At 43.1% G+C, this 14,783-nt stretch overlaps 1 protein-coding gene across 3 annotated transcripts in view; it reads left to right on the plus strand.

Annotated features, from left to right (window-relative positions):
• The window catches only part of LOC119650888 (arf-GAP domain and FG repeat-containing protein 1), a 194,059-nt gene that overhangs the window by 156,222 nt on the left and 23,054 nt on the right, over positions 1 to 14,783 (plus strand). For 2 of the 3 annotated variants that reach the window (XM_038054068.1, XM_038054082.1), the window contains one exon: positions 9,798 to 10,118. The exons of the other annotated variant lie outside the window; for it this stretch is intronic. In XM_038054068.1, the coding sequence (XP_037909996.1) occupies positions 9,798 to 10,118 (321 nt within the window). The remainder of the gene's footprint in view (positions 1 to 9,797; positions 10,119 to 14,783) is intronic. 3 annotated transcript variants of the gene reach the window in all.

Below are 14,783 nucleotides of genomic sequence, written 5' to 3' on the forward strand. Positions count from 1 at the left end.
CGCAACAACCGGTATCCGGTCTAGGCCTGCCTTAATAAGGAACTCCAGACATCCCCCACCAATTCGATATCCCTTATAGCTGTCTGGCGCCCTGATCTACGCCATCGCTCCATCTTAGGGAGGGTCTGCCTCGTCTTCTTTTTCTACCATAGATATTGGCCTTATAGACTTGGCTCATAGTGTCAGTTCAATACTCTTTACCGATCATTCTCTATACTGTATCATTGGCATGGCATCAAATCTTAAGATGACAACTCTAAACAAAAAGCATGTTGTGTTTATCTTCCAAGAAAAATAAGTGATGTTTCCATACTCTCTAAGAAATCGAGGTTGATCATATATGGTCGCGTTCCCTTAATCCTATTTCCTTTACAAAGGGATCCTGCAATAAACGTTTAAGTAGAGGATGGGCAAACTGATAACTATTGGCTATGGACAACCACAAAAGTAGACCTATCCAAATCAAAGTGGGGACGGATTACATTCCTCTCCTGCCTTAGTTATAAATGAAGCGCTACCTTCGAAGTCCCCTCTCTGCATCAGAGTTTTCTGGCCATTGTTATTGAAGATGGAACTTCTCTTTTGTTGTATGACTATTACGTTGAGTAAATTAAATAAAAAATAAACAAGAAAAACAAACCAAAGAAAAAAATAAATTATTAATAAGCGAATCTCTGGAGTAACGACCTACTTGGTTCAATTTAATTTTGAATAAATTAAGAGAAACATCTCCTTTGAAATGTATTGTTTCGTAACATTCCCAATAAGCCTACAGCATCTCAAAACTCGGGCTGTAACTAAGAAATCAATAGGCGGTGACGTCCTTCAAAATAAGTCCCGCCCTTCTTGTTGGGCAGATCAGCCGATCCCCTCGATTTCTCCTAATCGAACTCATGCGCTTTGGATAAGGTGCAGGTGCTTCGATCACAGCTACTTTACGAAAGCGTGTATTCCTCTTGAATATATTCAATCATCACCTCTGCTATCTTGAAAATATTTCTCTGGCCGCTTTATATTATTTCAATCTTGTTCAGCGGCCTCGGAGTCGAAAGCATCTGTTTTCTTAAAATCATCGGTGGCAGTGACAAGTCTATGGTAGTCAGTTCGCCGCGCTTGTGTGTCAACTGGACGCTCTGACTTCTTCCACTGCCAGTCGAGTTCCTCAGTTTCTTGATAAGGTGCAACGTCCACATTAGTATTTGAGGGCGTTATAATAACTCTAGCAGAAACGGCGACGCTCCCCTAAACAATTCTGCTACTGTTATGTAGATGGATTTATTCTACCTTCATCATCATTATCAACGGCGAAATAACCGGTATCCGGTCTGGGCCTGCCTTAATAAAGAACTCCAGACATCCTGGTTTTGCGCGGAGGTCTACCATTTCGATATCCCCAAAACGCTGTCTGGCCTTCTGACCCACGCCATTGCTCCATCTCAGGCAGGGTCTGCTTCGTTTTCTTTTTCTACCATAGATATTGCCCTTATAGACTTTCCAGGCTGAATCATCCTCACTCATGCGGCTTAAGTGACCCGCCCACCGTAACCTATTGAGTAGGATTTTATCCACAACCTGAAGGTCATGGTATCGCTCATAGATTTCACATCCATCTTCATGTAGGGGGCGAAAAATTCTTCGGAGGATTCTTCTCTTGAACGCGGCTAAGAGTTCGCAATTTTTCTTGTTAACAACCCAAGTCTCCGAGAAATATATGAGGACTGGCAAGATCATTGTCTTGTACAGTAAGAACTTTGACCCTATGGTGAGACGTTTCGAGCGGAACAGTCTTTGTAAGCTGAAATAGGCTCTATTGGCTGACAACAACCGTGCGCGGATTTCATCATCGTAGTTGTTATCGGTTGTGATTTTCGACCCTAGATAGGAGAAATTGTCAACGGTCTCAAAGTTGTATTCTCCTATCCTTATTCTTCCTGTTTGACCAGTGCGGTTTGATGTTGTTGGTTGGTTGGTTTTTGGTGCTGACGTTGCGACCATATATTTTGTCTTGCCTTCATTGATGTGCAGCCCACGATCTCGCGCCGCCTGCTCGATCTGGATGAAGGCAGTTTGTACGTCTCGGGTCGTTCTTTCCATGGTATCGATATCGTCAGCATAGGCCAGTAGTTGGGTGGACTTGAAGAGGATCGTACCTCTTGCATTTACCTCAGCATCACGGATCACTTTTTCGAGGGTCAGGTTAAAGAGGACTCATGATAGGGTATCCCCTTGTCTTAGACCGTTGTTGATGTCGAATGGTCTTGAGAGTGAACCTGCTGCTTTTATCTGGCCTCGCACATTGGTCAGGGACAGCCTAGTCAGTCTTATCAATTTCATTGGGATACCGAATTCTCTCATGGCCGTGTATAGTTTTACCCTGGCTATGCTATCATAGGCGGCTTTAAATCCGATGAATAGATGGTGCCATCGCTTGCCGCAGAGAGAAAAAAAAGGGCGATACAATAACTAGCAGAAACTGCGACGCTCCCCTAAACAATTCTGCCACTGTTATTTAGATGGATTTATTCTACCTTAACTTCCACAAATTCGTTTTCTATGAATCTAATGTCAGTCCAAGAAATCAGCTCCTTCAAATGAGTAAGGTGCAGTTCCGAGCATTGCACATGCCTTTTTAACTTGTACATGGTCGTCGCTGGGAAATGGCGTGTGGCCCGTTGTGTTTTTGACAATAAGCCTCTTCGCAACGTTTCTGAGAGCATCCCTTCTCTCCATCCCTCGTCCCTGCATCCCTGTCTGTTTTCTCTGCCGGATTAGTTCTCAGACGTTTTACTCTAATATTGGATCCCGAAAACGCATTCAGAGAGTTGTCTTCAGATACTCCCAGTGACGGCTGTCAACAAACTGGTAGTATAATCAATGCGTGGTCGCGTATTCCGCGTATTTCCGGTAGTAGTCCAAAGCTCTATGCGCAAACAGCATATGCACATGCTTGCATAATTGGTCGAAATTTACCACCAGATTGGATTGGGAGAGGATCTTCACTTGGAGAAGAAAACGCTCAACGAGAACTGGCTAGCCGGAGAAATTTATATTCTCCGAGTGAATGATATACACTAATCGATATGCCAACAGTGAGTGGGCTTTGTGAATGAACTAGTAACTTCAGAAGGGCTGGCAATTGTGCAGTAGAAGTGATAAGTGTTGGTCTACTTTTTGTTCCTTATAGTAGAGAGTTGAACTTTGACTACTCTTCATGCAGTCGCTCTTACGCCAGCGTTTCTAGATACGCTGGCATCTAATCAGCCGAAGGAGGAATGTATGGAGTAGCCGGCGAGGTATCTATCCTGATGAAGGGAATTTCTTGTTGTTGAGGGGGGACCCACAAAGATCTATGGCGGTCAAAGTCAGCTAACGCATCTTGCGCTCTGTAAATATGAGATAGCAGTGGCGGCCGTATTTTTGATTCAGTCTCCAGTGTGACGCTGAGACTAAATATTGGCCATCCTGGGAAGGAATTCTTCCGTAGAATCTCAAAGGTACACGTGTAGCGTTTCTGCGTGTGCACATGGGAAGGTAGATTATGCGGCCCCAATGGGCACGAACTCTGTTCAACTTAGACACAATTCTCCTTCTGTGGTTTTCATGATGTATCAGAGGCCCACCAATATGAATGCAAGGAATAGATAGTATACAGAACAGCAAAAATAATCCGCTGCTTGTTGAATATTTTCCCCCCAAAATATTCAACTCCATACATTGAACCCGTAAAGCTCATATATAGTAAAGTACCATCTCAACCCCAAAGTTTGTCACTTGTGCGCAAAAAAAATCCTGCAAACGATGCATTCTTGAAAGAAGAGACATTAGGCAAGTGCTCCCGATCATAGAGTTATACTTCGTGATAACCAAATCAAACAAACAAACAAAAGGGAATCGTGAGAATTCAAGAATCAGAGAACAGGGTGACGATGAAACATTGAAGGCGGGGTAGGCACAGCTCATTTAAGCTAATTGGCTACGCATTCCATCTGTCGTATATCATATGTCCTTTCAGTCTAGCGAAAAGTAAAGAATATCCAAAATTCTTCAAAATAAATTGAACAAAGAAATTATCACTTAACACTCAGCTGAGAATGACACTCCGCAATTACGAGATTATAAGTCTCAAGACAAACACGAAAATTAGAAGTTTTTGAGGTATGCTAGCGATATCGAAGAAACGGGGCTTAAGAACACATACTTCATGGGGAAAGGCATGTAACCCGAAATTTAGAAGATGAAGCCAAGTGCGCATGAAGCTCCCCCGGGAACAAAGCAATTGATGTATCTCTATCTGATACACCAAAACCAAGTTACGAGCTGCAACAGGCGATTACCCAAGGCTTCAATTCGTTGGTACAAAATTTAGGCTGGGCTAGGAACCTAGCGACTCTTGGGCCATATGTTGAGTGCTTAGCCGAGATTTGAAATAAGAGATGGACAAAGTGATTAGCCGAATTGCTTAGGGTCTACTACCTGAAGACAACTGCCTAAGTTGACCGTGCAGGCCTGCCAAAACCTAAGGGCAGTTCCACTGACTTTATCGGGCGGAGCACTATGTTAATCTTTGTTGTCTACTCGATCGTATGGCTCGTATTTATTGGTTCGATTGCTAAAAGAGTGCGTCGTTCTGGATACCCGGCCTGCGGAGGCGCACCATCATACACATTTGAGCGGCCTTTTTTCAATTCTCGATCCCCTTGCCTTGCCGTCGAAAAGAGGGGTCGAAAAATATCGGACGGGCTAGCACGATTTTCATTTCGGGCTCGGTTTTTCTCCCTATGATTCTATCATATATAAAAAAATTCCTTCTAATTGGTAGGTTAGCGAAGATGATCACCTTCTCCTTGTGTACAATCAGTATTGAAATCATTCGAATCTAGGTGCATCCTTGTAGCATGCTTGCCACTATCAAGTAATATTTAATAATAAAACTGGAAGTTTTCCTGATACCAGTTCGGAAAACTTGGTTTATTCCAGCGCTGAATCACCTCGGACAGCGCACCTATCAATCTAACTTCATAAGGCTTCCGCCCTCCAGTGACTCATGGCAAATCTTCAAAGATTCAACTTTAAAATTTTGGTTGTAGTCCAACGAAGTCCTGATATGAGTCCGACATTTGATAGATATCTGGTCATAAGTGTAAGTCACAGTTCTACTAAGGATCAATTTGCCCCTTTGAAGTAGACAGCTGGCAAAACATATGACAGGTTCTCATCTCAGAAAAAAATTAGGGAATATATTTTCGCATAAGTTCACCTTCTTTTTTTAAAGTTGATAGACTCGCCATAAACAATCCTTAAAATATCTTTGAATCAATCGTGCGAATTCCACACCCAGTCAAATCGATATCTAAATAACATCCTCCAACACATTGCTTCATGTAAATTGGCCGAAAACTCCATTTCTCGTTTAATTGAAAACTAAACGAGCCTCTCGATTGATACATATCACAGTTTTGCTCTCATTGTCCTTTAAGGATGTTCCAACCGTTGCCTATAATTATGGTGACAGCAACAGTTGGACTCTCCTGCCTTATTCACAGGAAAGGTGATTTCCATCGGATTTAGAGTATGTGAGAGGTACTCAACTGTAGCATGCATGGTTCATGCTTTATTATATGCTATGTACGAGTATGTATGAATGCAAATAGCGCCTTTCATTGTAGGATCCACATCCATGCGGCTATGCATATATTCACGGTCTTCTGTTCAGTGCAACGTTATGGTTATTGCATTTTGGATGCAAATTTATCGAAGTGATGCTGCAAAGCAATTTGATCAGGTGGTTTTATGGATTCTCGCTTTGATAGACAAGAATCAAATTGTCTTCAATAGGATTGTTAGATATTATGGAATATTCACTCAGATAATTTTATGGGTTTAATCTGAACGGGGGGTTTGGAACAGTTTATTCCTTAAAATTGAATTGAAAGCGTATTTTTTGCCGTGATAATTCCTTGATAGTAGTTAATGAATTTAAATCATTCATTTTTTTCTTTCTTGCACATAACAACGGCGTTATTTCAAAAACTATAGATTCGAAACTTCGGGACCTATTCAGATTGCATTGAAATGTGACATAAAACCTTGTCGTTCCCATGCCCTCAAGTTTTTAAGGTAAACTCATTGATTCATCCGCAATCAATGCTCAGTTTGTTTAATAAGCGTCCTCTTCTTTGGTTTCAATAGTTTAATCTAAAGCAAATCACTTACACTTTTTTGAATGAATGAATCCCCCCGTCATTTTCGTAGTTTTCCCGCCGTTCAAGTTTCTTGAGCTTTGTTTTTCGTGCATATTTGGGAATCCTTGCGGTGTCCATATGTCATGTACCAGATTCCCCACACTGTACTGTTATTACTATATTTGGCTCGGAAAAATTTTTATTTTTCCTGAGATAACACACAGATAAATATTTGTGCTGGGTTAGGTAAATATCTATTTCAGGCAAACGTCTGTCAGACAAACACCTCTGTCTGTGCAAATGTCTGTGTCTGTCTCACCAAGTAGACAGGCGAATGTCTGCCGGAGCACGTACGCTACAACTCGTCTAGCGATAGATGATTCCACTCACAGAGAGATTACGTCAGAAACCTCAAACCTTTGTGACGCTTAACGTAAGCCCGTATTTCAGTGTCCGAAATCGACCATAGACTGTCATTTATCTGATTTCGATTCGGTGAAGAGGGCGTTCATTTTGGGAAAGCGTTCCTCCAGCGCATTTGTTTCGTTTTTTGAGTCGATGCAGTCTTGTTAAAATGTCTGTTCTGCATCGCCAAAGTGCTGCTGGACCCAAGAAAGTACCAGGGCTTCAAGAATATCGGGACGGTATACATTTTGATTGAATTTGCCTCCTTAATCCACGAAGTCACATGGCTTGGCGATATTTCTGAAATGCTACATGTTTGTTTTAATCTAAATGTTGAAGTTGAAGTCGTTTATTGTGAGGTTCTGTCGTATTGATCATGCATTCTACTTTCTCTTCGTTAATTCTAACGTTGATTTCAGTGAGTTCAAGAAATATGTATATCTTTCACAGTAGGAATCCGCCTGACATATAGCGCTGCCAACTTTAACTATTTCTGGTCCCTTGTGGATACCATGCTCCAGAGCTAAGATAAATAACATAGACGCAAGTCAGTCGCAGTTAGCACTTTCCAGTTCTGCCCTGAAGACTGGACACTGCCCCGAGCCCGTAGTGTGTGCAATGCTCTAACCGGATACTCTGCAAAGAACGCGATTCTATTTTTTTGTCGCAAGTCTTTGTTTGGTAACCTACCTGGCCACATCTTTTCCCCAGTTCGTTCTGCAGTGGACTGTTTGGGATCGGGGTGGCGGTTATAGTGTTATGAACGGAAAGCGGGGTTTTCCTGCCTTTTAGGCATCCTCCCCTGCTGCCCATATGTGGAAGTAAATGCGATCCAGCAGTTCTTCCAGTTCCATCATTACGTTTTTCGAGCTCTTGCTGATGTTCTTAAGGAGCAACTTTTCCGACCACATGCGCTTCACCATCGTCACACATTTCCTAATAAGTCTTTCCTCTTTGGCTTTAGCAAGGACAATGGATTGCACTCCCACTCGGCCTGTGTGTAGATCCATCTGCTCAGGTCTAGCGATTTTCTCTAGGCTTTTTCTGGAACAGGAATACTAGAGGGTACTGAAGCTGCCATCCCCGCACCGGCAGCGACATCACTTTCAAAGACTTCCTCTTTATTTAGGCATCCTGGATTTTCGCAGGGTGTTTTAGGTCTTGCTGCACCTTTCGCTGGGCGCTGCTGTGATCGACGCATTTTTATACTGCGTTCAAGCGCAGTTTCCGGCTTTTCATAGAGAGGACTGGCTGTTCCAACTCTTTCATAGAGAAAAGTGGACAGTCTTCGGTGCTCTCCACGCCGACGTCATCATTCCATACAGGGTGCGCAGGGAATAGTGCCCTTACAATGCGGTCCATCTGATTGGCCTTAAGTGAACAGGGTTTCCGCAGAGCTCAGATTTTTCGGGTTACCAGTTTGTAACCGAGTCCCAACGGGTCCCCATTCACCTCGTCGACCAGATCTTGCCAACAGGGAGCTTTGCACTTGTTTATTGCGCGGAGTCGGAGTCTCTTTTTGACTGATTTGTACTCCGTCATTATGGTACATGCCTCCTCCCGGTCGTTTAGACGTTGTCTTAAGCGGCGGAATCTATGACATTCCTTCCGGAACTCTGCGACTTCCAGTGTGCACCAATACATAGAAGGTTTGCCACGTCTCGATGCCCTCCTGGGCATGGAGGCTCCGCAGGCATGCGTTATCAGGTTCATAACCCCCTAGGAGTACCCTCCACCTGTTCCAAGAGTTTCGACAAACCTCCTGGTGTTCACTTTTGTCCTCCAAAGCATCAAGCCTCCGTCGAAAGTCCAGCATCGTCTCATTCGGCGTAAGATAGACACCAAAAAACGTTATCCTTGAACACCGAATCCAGACAAAGCCGTTTCCTCGGCCTCCCTAAGGAGAGTGCCGTCCCGAACCCGGCTGCGGTACCTGATATATCAGAGTGCAATGAAACTGGGTCCTTGTTTTGGTACTACTCACTGATGAGTACTAAATCAGTTTCGGTCTCCGTAGCGAACTGCGCTAGCAACTCGTGAGCGTTTGCACTCCGATGCATATTGACTTGTAGGATGCGAATCATATTAACCGCGTCCTAGCTCTTTCCAATTCTGCTCTGAAGATTGGACACCGCCCAGATCCCGCAGGGTGCGCAACGATCTCATCAGTCGCGCCACGATCCCTGCATAGGACGCAACTTTCCCCTTCATTGCTGATGTTCGCTTTATAACCCACCTGACCGCATTTACGGCATGTTGCCCTTGTGTCAGATCCCCGACAGGTTGCAGATGTGTGCCCGTAATCCAAACATCTGTAACATTTGGTTGGGACGGCCCGGATCGTATCCTACACACTACCCAATCAATCCTTACTTTCCTGCTGTTTACAAGCTTCCTCGCGGATTGCCCGGCAACTTCCACCACAGCGAGTTTTTGGCCTCGGGAGTTCACAGAGGTGATACCAATCCCGGCATTGGTTACCTCCGAACATTCGCGTTTGATGCCCTCTTCTACCTCGTTCTTTTCTGTGAGACAGTCAAGATCTCCGATTTCCAGAGAGCACGTGAGTTCCAGGCTAGAAACCAAAGCTTTTTCTCCCAGAAGCCCATTGAATGCTTCACAGAACGTAACTTTATTTATTATCTTCGGGCCTAGTTCGACTAGGACTCCACCACCCTTCGTTTTACGAATGGAAGACACTTCTGCTTCCTTATTTTCGGGTTTAATTTTGTAGCGGAGTTTGGGTACTGACTATTAGATATACTGTGGCCATAACAACCACCTTGGCTCCCACTGTGTTCCGGCCACTCACGGTTCGCTCTTCACTAAGAGGCTTTCTCAAGGCTACCTCCTAGGACGTAGGTATACTCTCAGTTAGGGGGATACAACGGGGACAACTCTCAAGTTACAATTGAAGCTGAACTTTACACTAGCTGAAGCTGAACACCGAAGTCACGGAACTGAAAGGCGATAATAGTAATAACCATATCGAATATTGATTATAAAAACATTAGTTATTCAATCAAATCATAGATCTCCCTCATTAATCGAGGCCGGTCCTTAGATAAAATAGTGGTCCTGAAGGTTTTGTTTTACATATCCTTCATAATTCAATTGATCTGAAAGTATACATACCGTAACTAGGTCTAGGACTTTCATCTTTCAGTCAAGAGAAAAACACCCCCTAATTTTAATTATTCTATTTATCAGTTTATCAGCCCAGCATTTACGAGAATGCGACCATCAACAACAACTACACCAGTAGCACTAGTGACTTGTTCGCAAACAATCTCAGTTATCGGTCAGATCTGTTTAGTAGTACAAACAACAGTAGCGCCCTGTCCAATAACAACAACTCTACCGTCCAAACCACGAGTAACTTTTTCAACGACATCAGTGGATTCAATTTCACTAACTACCCTCCGCCCTTACAACAACAACAACAACACCAACAACAGCAACAACAATGGAATATTTGGCAACAATTCCAATCGCCTTTTTCAACACCAAGTCCCGAGCAAAGTCGTTGGAGTAAGTTTTTAGGTTGACTGACAAGTTTAGTAGCGTTTTCGTACGTTAACATCCTCTTGTTGGAATGACATTTTGAAAATTGCTCGTAGTTGAGTTGTTGATTAGAAATTGATGTGAAAAATGTTTAGTTCTTCCTCGAAGTCAGTTGTTGTTCTTCGCTGTCATGTTATTAATTTGTAGAGCGATTTTTGTGTTTGTTGATAAATTCCAAGTTGGCGCTAATTGGTTGAAAATGCTTTTTACTTTTTACTTTTCACTTTTGTTTTTCTTTTGATTTTGATAGTGTGTTATCGATGCTTTATTTAATCAGAATTTCTATTCAAGCTGGTTTCCTAGTGTTTTCGAATGAAGCATGTTCTAGATAGACTTGGTTTTGTTTTCAATTGAATGCTGTAACGCCATTTTGCCTTTCCAATTAAATAAATTATTCATAATCTTGTGTTCGAGATCTAGATCCGAACAAATAGGAAATTATTTGCAATATAAGAGTCTGATTTAATTGAATACTCCACGTGTCTTCAGGGAGTCGAAGCAGAATATGAGGATGTTGGTATATCGTGAATATTTTAAGAAGCCCGTTCGCGGCAAAGCACTCCCCATAAAACAGGAGAATAAAGCAGACTTCTCTTCCTACATAGTAAATCATATATGAACAACGAACGTAAAGATATTACACATGTTTCATGCTTTTAACTACTCAACAAATCAGGCAACTACCACTAAGTAAAGGGAGGGAAATGCTTTCTACTTGTGAAGTAATTTTGAGTATCTAATCAACGTCCTACAATTCAAAACGCAGAAGAAAATGTAGCAGAATAGCTTCTAGATTGCCTGCTCATCGTTACCTATCCATTTGTTGATGAAATCAGGTTGCATGATACGCCATCTTCCTCTATGTACCTGCGGCTAGGTAATTTAAGTATGATAAAAGTTTAAACGGTGAAAGCTAGGACATATTCACATACTCTAGGGTTGCGTCAATTAAAGTTCTGCTTTCTTACATTCTTTTCTCTGCACATATATACTTGTGAACAGAAGCATGCCCCAGTCTATCCCAGGAGCTTCTTCAGCCTACCCCATGATCATAGCTCGTCCTTACTATGATTTGTGCGTTTTTGTGAAGTAGTTCGACGCACTTTTATGAGCTAAGCTCAATTACAATTATAATCTGTCCAAAATTGAACCCTTCGTTTGAAGAATTGGATTCTCAGACAGCTTAAAAATCAGACCGTCTCATGTACTGTAAAATTTAAACTCGAAAGGTGGCTTATCAGGGGAAATACATTGTTCTGACATAGTTGTGTTCTGGTCCTCATGCTAAACCGCTCCGGCCGCTCTCAATGGAATAGACCAATGGAGGTCCACAAAAATTAGATTTGGGTCCCAATTTTAATTTAAAGATCCCAAGAATGGTTTTCTAGTATCTTCCTTTTCTTCAGCCTTTGTCCGGTTCACAAGCGGGGTCGGCTCGTCGTGATCGGTTTCGCCATTTGGCTCTATCGAATGCCTGATCTGGGTGCAATCTCGAGGCTTTTAAATCCCTATCCAGCGTATCAAGCCACCGTTGTTTCGGCTTGCCTTTTGGCTGCTTAGTATCGACTTCGATGTTCTGACCAATCTTGGCAAGTGAATTTTCGTTAGCACGAATTGCGCGACCATACCATCGAAGACGCCTCTTGCGCAATTTTTCCACGATCAATTAAACCCCATAACGATCGCGGAAATCCTCATTTCGGATGTGATCAAAACGTGTCACGTCACTAGTCCAACGCAACATCTTCATCTCCATTACCGCAAGACGCCGTTCATTGTCTTTTATAGTCGGCCAACACTCAGAACAATAGAGAGCGACAGGACGGACTACATTGCAGTAAATTTTAGATTTGAGACGTTCGGTGATACGTCGATCACAAAGAACACCAGTTGTGGAACGTCACACTCAGTTCTGAGCAGATCATTACCGCTGACAGTGATTGTGCCTGTTTCATGGGGATCGGTCGTCAAAAACTCAGTTTGTTTAGAGTCAATTTGAGACCGTGTTGCACGAGGCCACCATTCCATTTTTAAGATTTTGTGTAAACACAAAACCTTATTAAAATCGGTTTACGGTCTGTCTGTCCGTCACACGCATTTTTCTCAGAGACGGTTGTAGCGATTGGCACCAAATTTGGTAGAAAGGTGGGAACTGTGAACGCTCACGCATATAGTGAGTTACATTCTTTTACTTCGAATTTAAGGGGGGTCCCCGTACATGCAAAAAGAGGGTGTAAATTTTTTTTTCATCAAATATAGTCATATGGGGTATCAAATTAAAGGTCTCGGTTGGTACTTTTCGAAGCCGGTCTTAGTTTTGACATTTGTTGAAAAGGTGGCGAGTGCGGGGGGATGAAAGTGATCATTTTTTTAACGAACTTATTCTCAGAAACTACCCAGCGAAAAATCTGAAATAAAATCGGGGATGCCACTATATGGTGCCTAGGCTCCGAAATACCCTCTATACGGATACCTATTCAAATAAAGTTAATACTAGTGCATTACTATATTTTTTAGTAATTGACAGGAAAACCTCCCTTAAGTTCACAATAGAATCACAAAATTTTCCAGATAGGCTACAGCATAGAGCATGAATCTACAAAATTTGGTGAAAATTGCACTATTACTAACAAAGATATACTAAGTCAAAACTGTCGCTCCTCTGCAAATTCAAGACTATGAATGTCAATATCACTTAAAAGTGGATATTTTCACATAATATATGCATATTTTACGTGCTACATGCTAATGGGACAAATGCACACCCAAATCTCTTTATAAAAGAAATACACAAAACCTTTCATACCGGAAGCGTCTAGCTTCTAGGTTTCCCGACTTGTTGGACAAGTTGTTCCAGATCATTTTTGCTATCAGATGCGAGGAAACCATCATCTGCATAAAGCAGTATGACGGTGTCCATAACAAGAACAAAGGGGAATGGTGTGAATGCGCTTCCTTTATGAACACCAACAGAGACACGAAGCGGTTTTGAAACACCCGCCATACTTCGAACTTTACTTTTCGGATCGTGGTAGAGCAATTGAACTCAGCGCACGAGTTCTTCTGGCACTAAGTGTTGTCGTAAAATTTTCATGGTATGGGAAAGTAACCGGATCGGACGGTAATTTGAACATTCTGCTGGACTACCTTTTTTTTTTCCATATCGGAACAGTGGTAGTACTTTCTTGCCAGTCAGATGGTGTTCTTCCTTCCTGAATAACTCGATTAAAAAATTCACTGAGCCACAGTGTTGGGTGCAACCTCTTCGCTTTCCAGACCTCAGATACGATGTCGTCAGATCTTTCAACTTCAGTTACACTGACAGTTAAGCTCTTGGGTGTTTAGCGTAGGTACTTGTCGTGGAGACTTAATCCTACGGTCCTCTTCAGACGCAGATTGATTTTGTGACCACAATCAGAGCCCCGCTGAGACAAGCAACAACGGGACCAGTCTATACCAAGTGCATGGCTTAGCATTCATACTGGTGGATGCAAGAATTAGCTAAATCTCTACCGAACTAAGGAGTACGGCACCTTTGTTGAAGCGCAACACCACGCCGAGACCCGAAGGTCTCTTCTCGCTTGAGCACAACCACAACCACCATGAAACTCCCACTAGGGGGGCCAACCGCAAATAACCGAGCTGTACTCACATACAACGGGAGTTCACCCGAAGTATGAGAGTCCAGGGGCTTTCCCGGTTCCCATGGTACCAATATACGCCTGGTAAGGTTTCGTGATCAATTTGCCACTTCAGATGAGTCCCCGTGCAGACTCGGGTCTGATCGCCCTGATTAGATCTTTGGAGCATTCGCCTACTGAATCACGGCCGGCAAACCAAAGTGATTACAGCGTCTCCCGGTGCCACCACTATGGAAGTTTTCCTCGACCACTTGGTTTTGGTTTGGCCGATAGGGTTGCCGCCCCATCTTCCTCGCCGCCACCTCTGAGCACCAGTTACACTGACAGGTGGAACTGGTCCAAATGTCGGCAATGATTGTGGAAGTGGAGGATGAACAAATTCTTCAGTTGAAATCTGTTCGAAGTATTCTCGCCATCTGTTCGTTGCGGCTCGACGGTTGGTAAGCAAAGTATCGTTATTGTCATTAACGCAATAGAAGTGTTTGATATCCTGTGTACGTTCGTTACGGCTTTTAGCAAGTTGATACAGATCTCTCTTGCCATTCCGAGTGTCCAGTTTATCGTAAAGATTTTTGCAATGGTCCGCTGCTTTCTTTGCTACCCGGTTGGCATTCTTATAACTTTGCCAATTGGCCAACGTTTTATCGTCGAGAAATTTATGGTAGAGGGGTTTCTTTCCACGGACCTTCATTTCAAGATCATCATTCCAAAGCCAAGTATCTCGGTTGATGTACCGCTTGCTCGACTTGGTGACCCCGGGGGTTGCAGAGGCCGCTTTGTGGATGATGTCTTTTATTTGGTTCCACTTCATTCTTCTTTCTTCTCACGAAATCGCCAACGTTTAATGCGCCGCGGGCCAGTGCGTTCCTCACGCTGTTTTATCGGTGGCTTAATTCGCAGGACGGCAATCAACGGTCGATATTGAGGCGCGATGGTCTCATAGGGAACGGCTTTGCAATCAGTGACAGTGGTAAAATGTCGGCGCCTTATG

Source organism: Hermetia illucens, chromosome 1 (genome assembly GCF_905115235.1).
Source record: "Hermetia illucens chromosome 1, iHerIll2.2.curated.20191125, whole genome shotgun sequence".
NCBI lineage: Eukaryota > Metazoa > Arthropoda > Insecta > Diptera > Stratiomyidae > Hermetia > Hermetia illucens.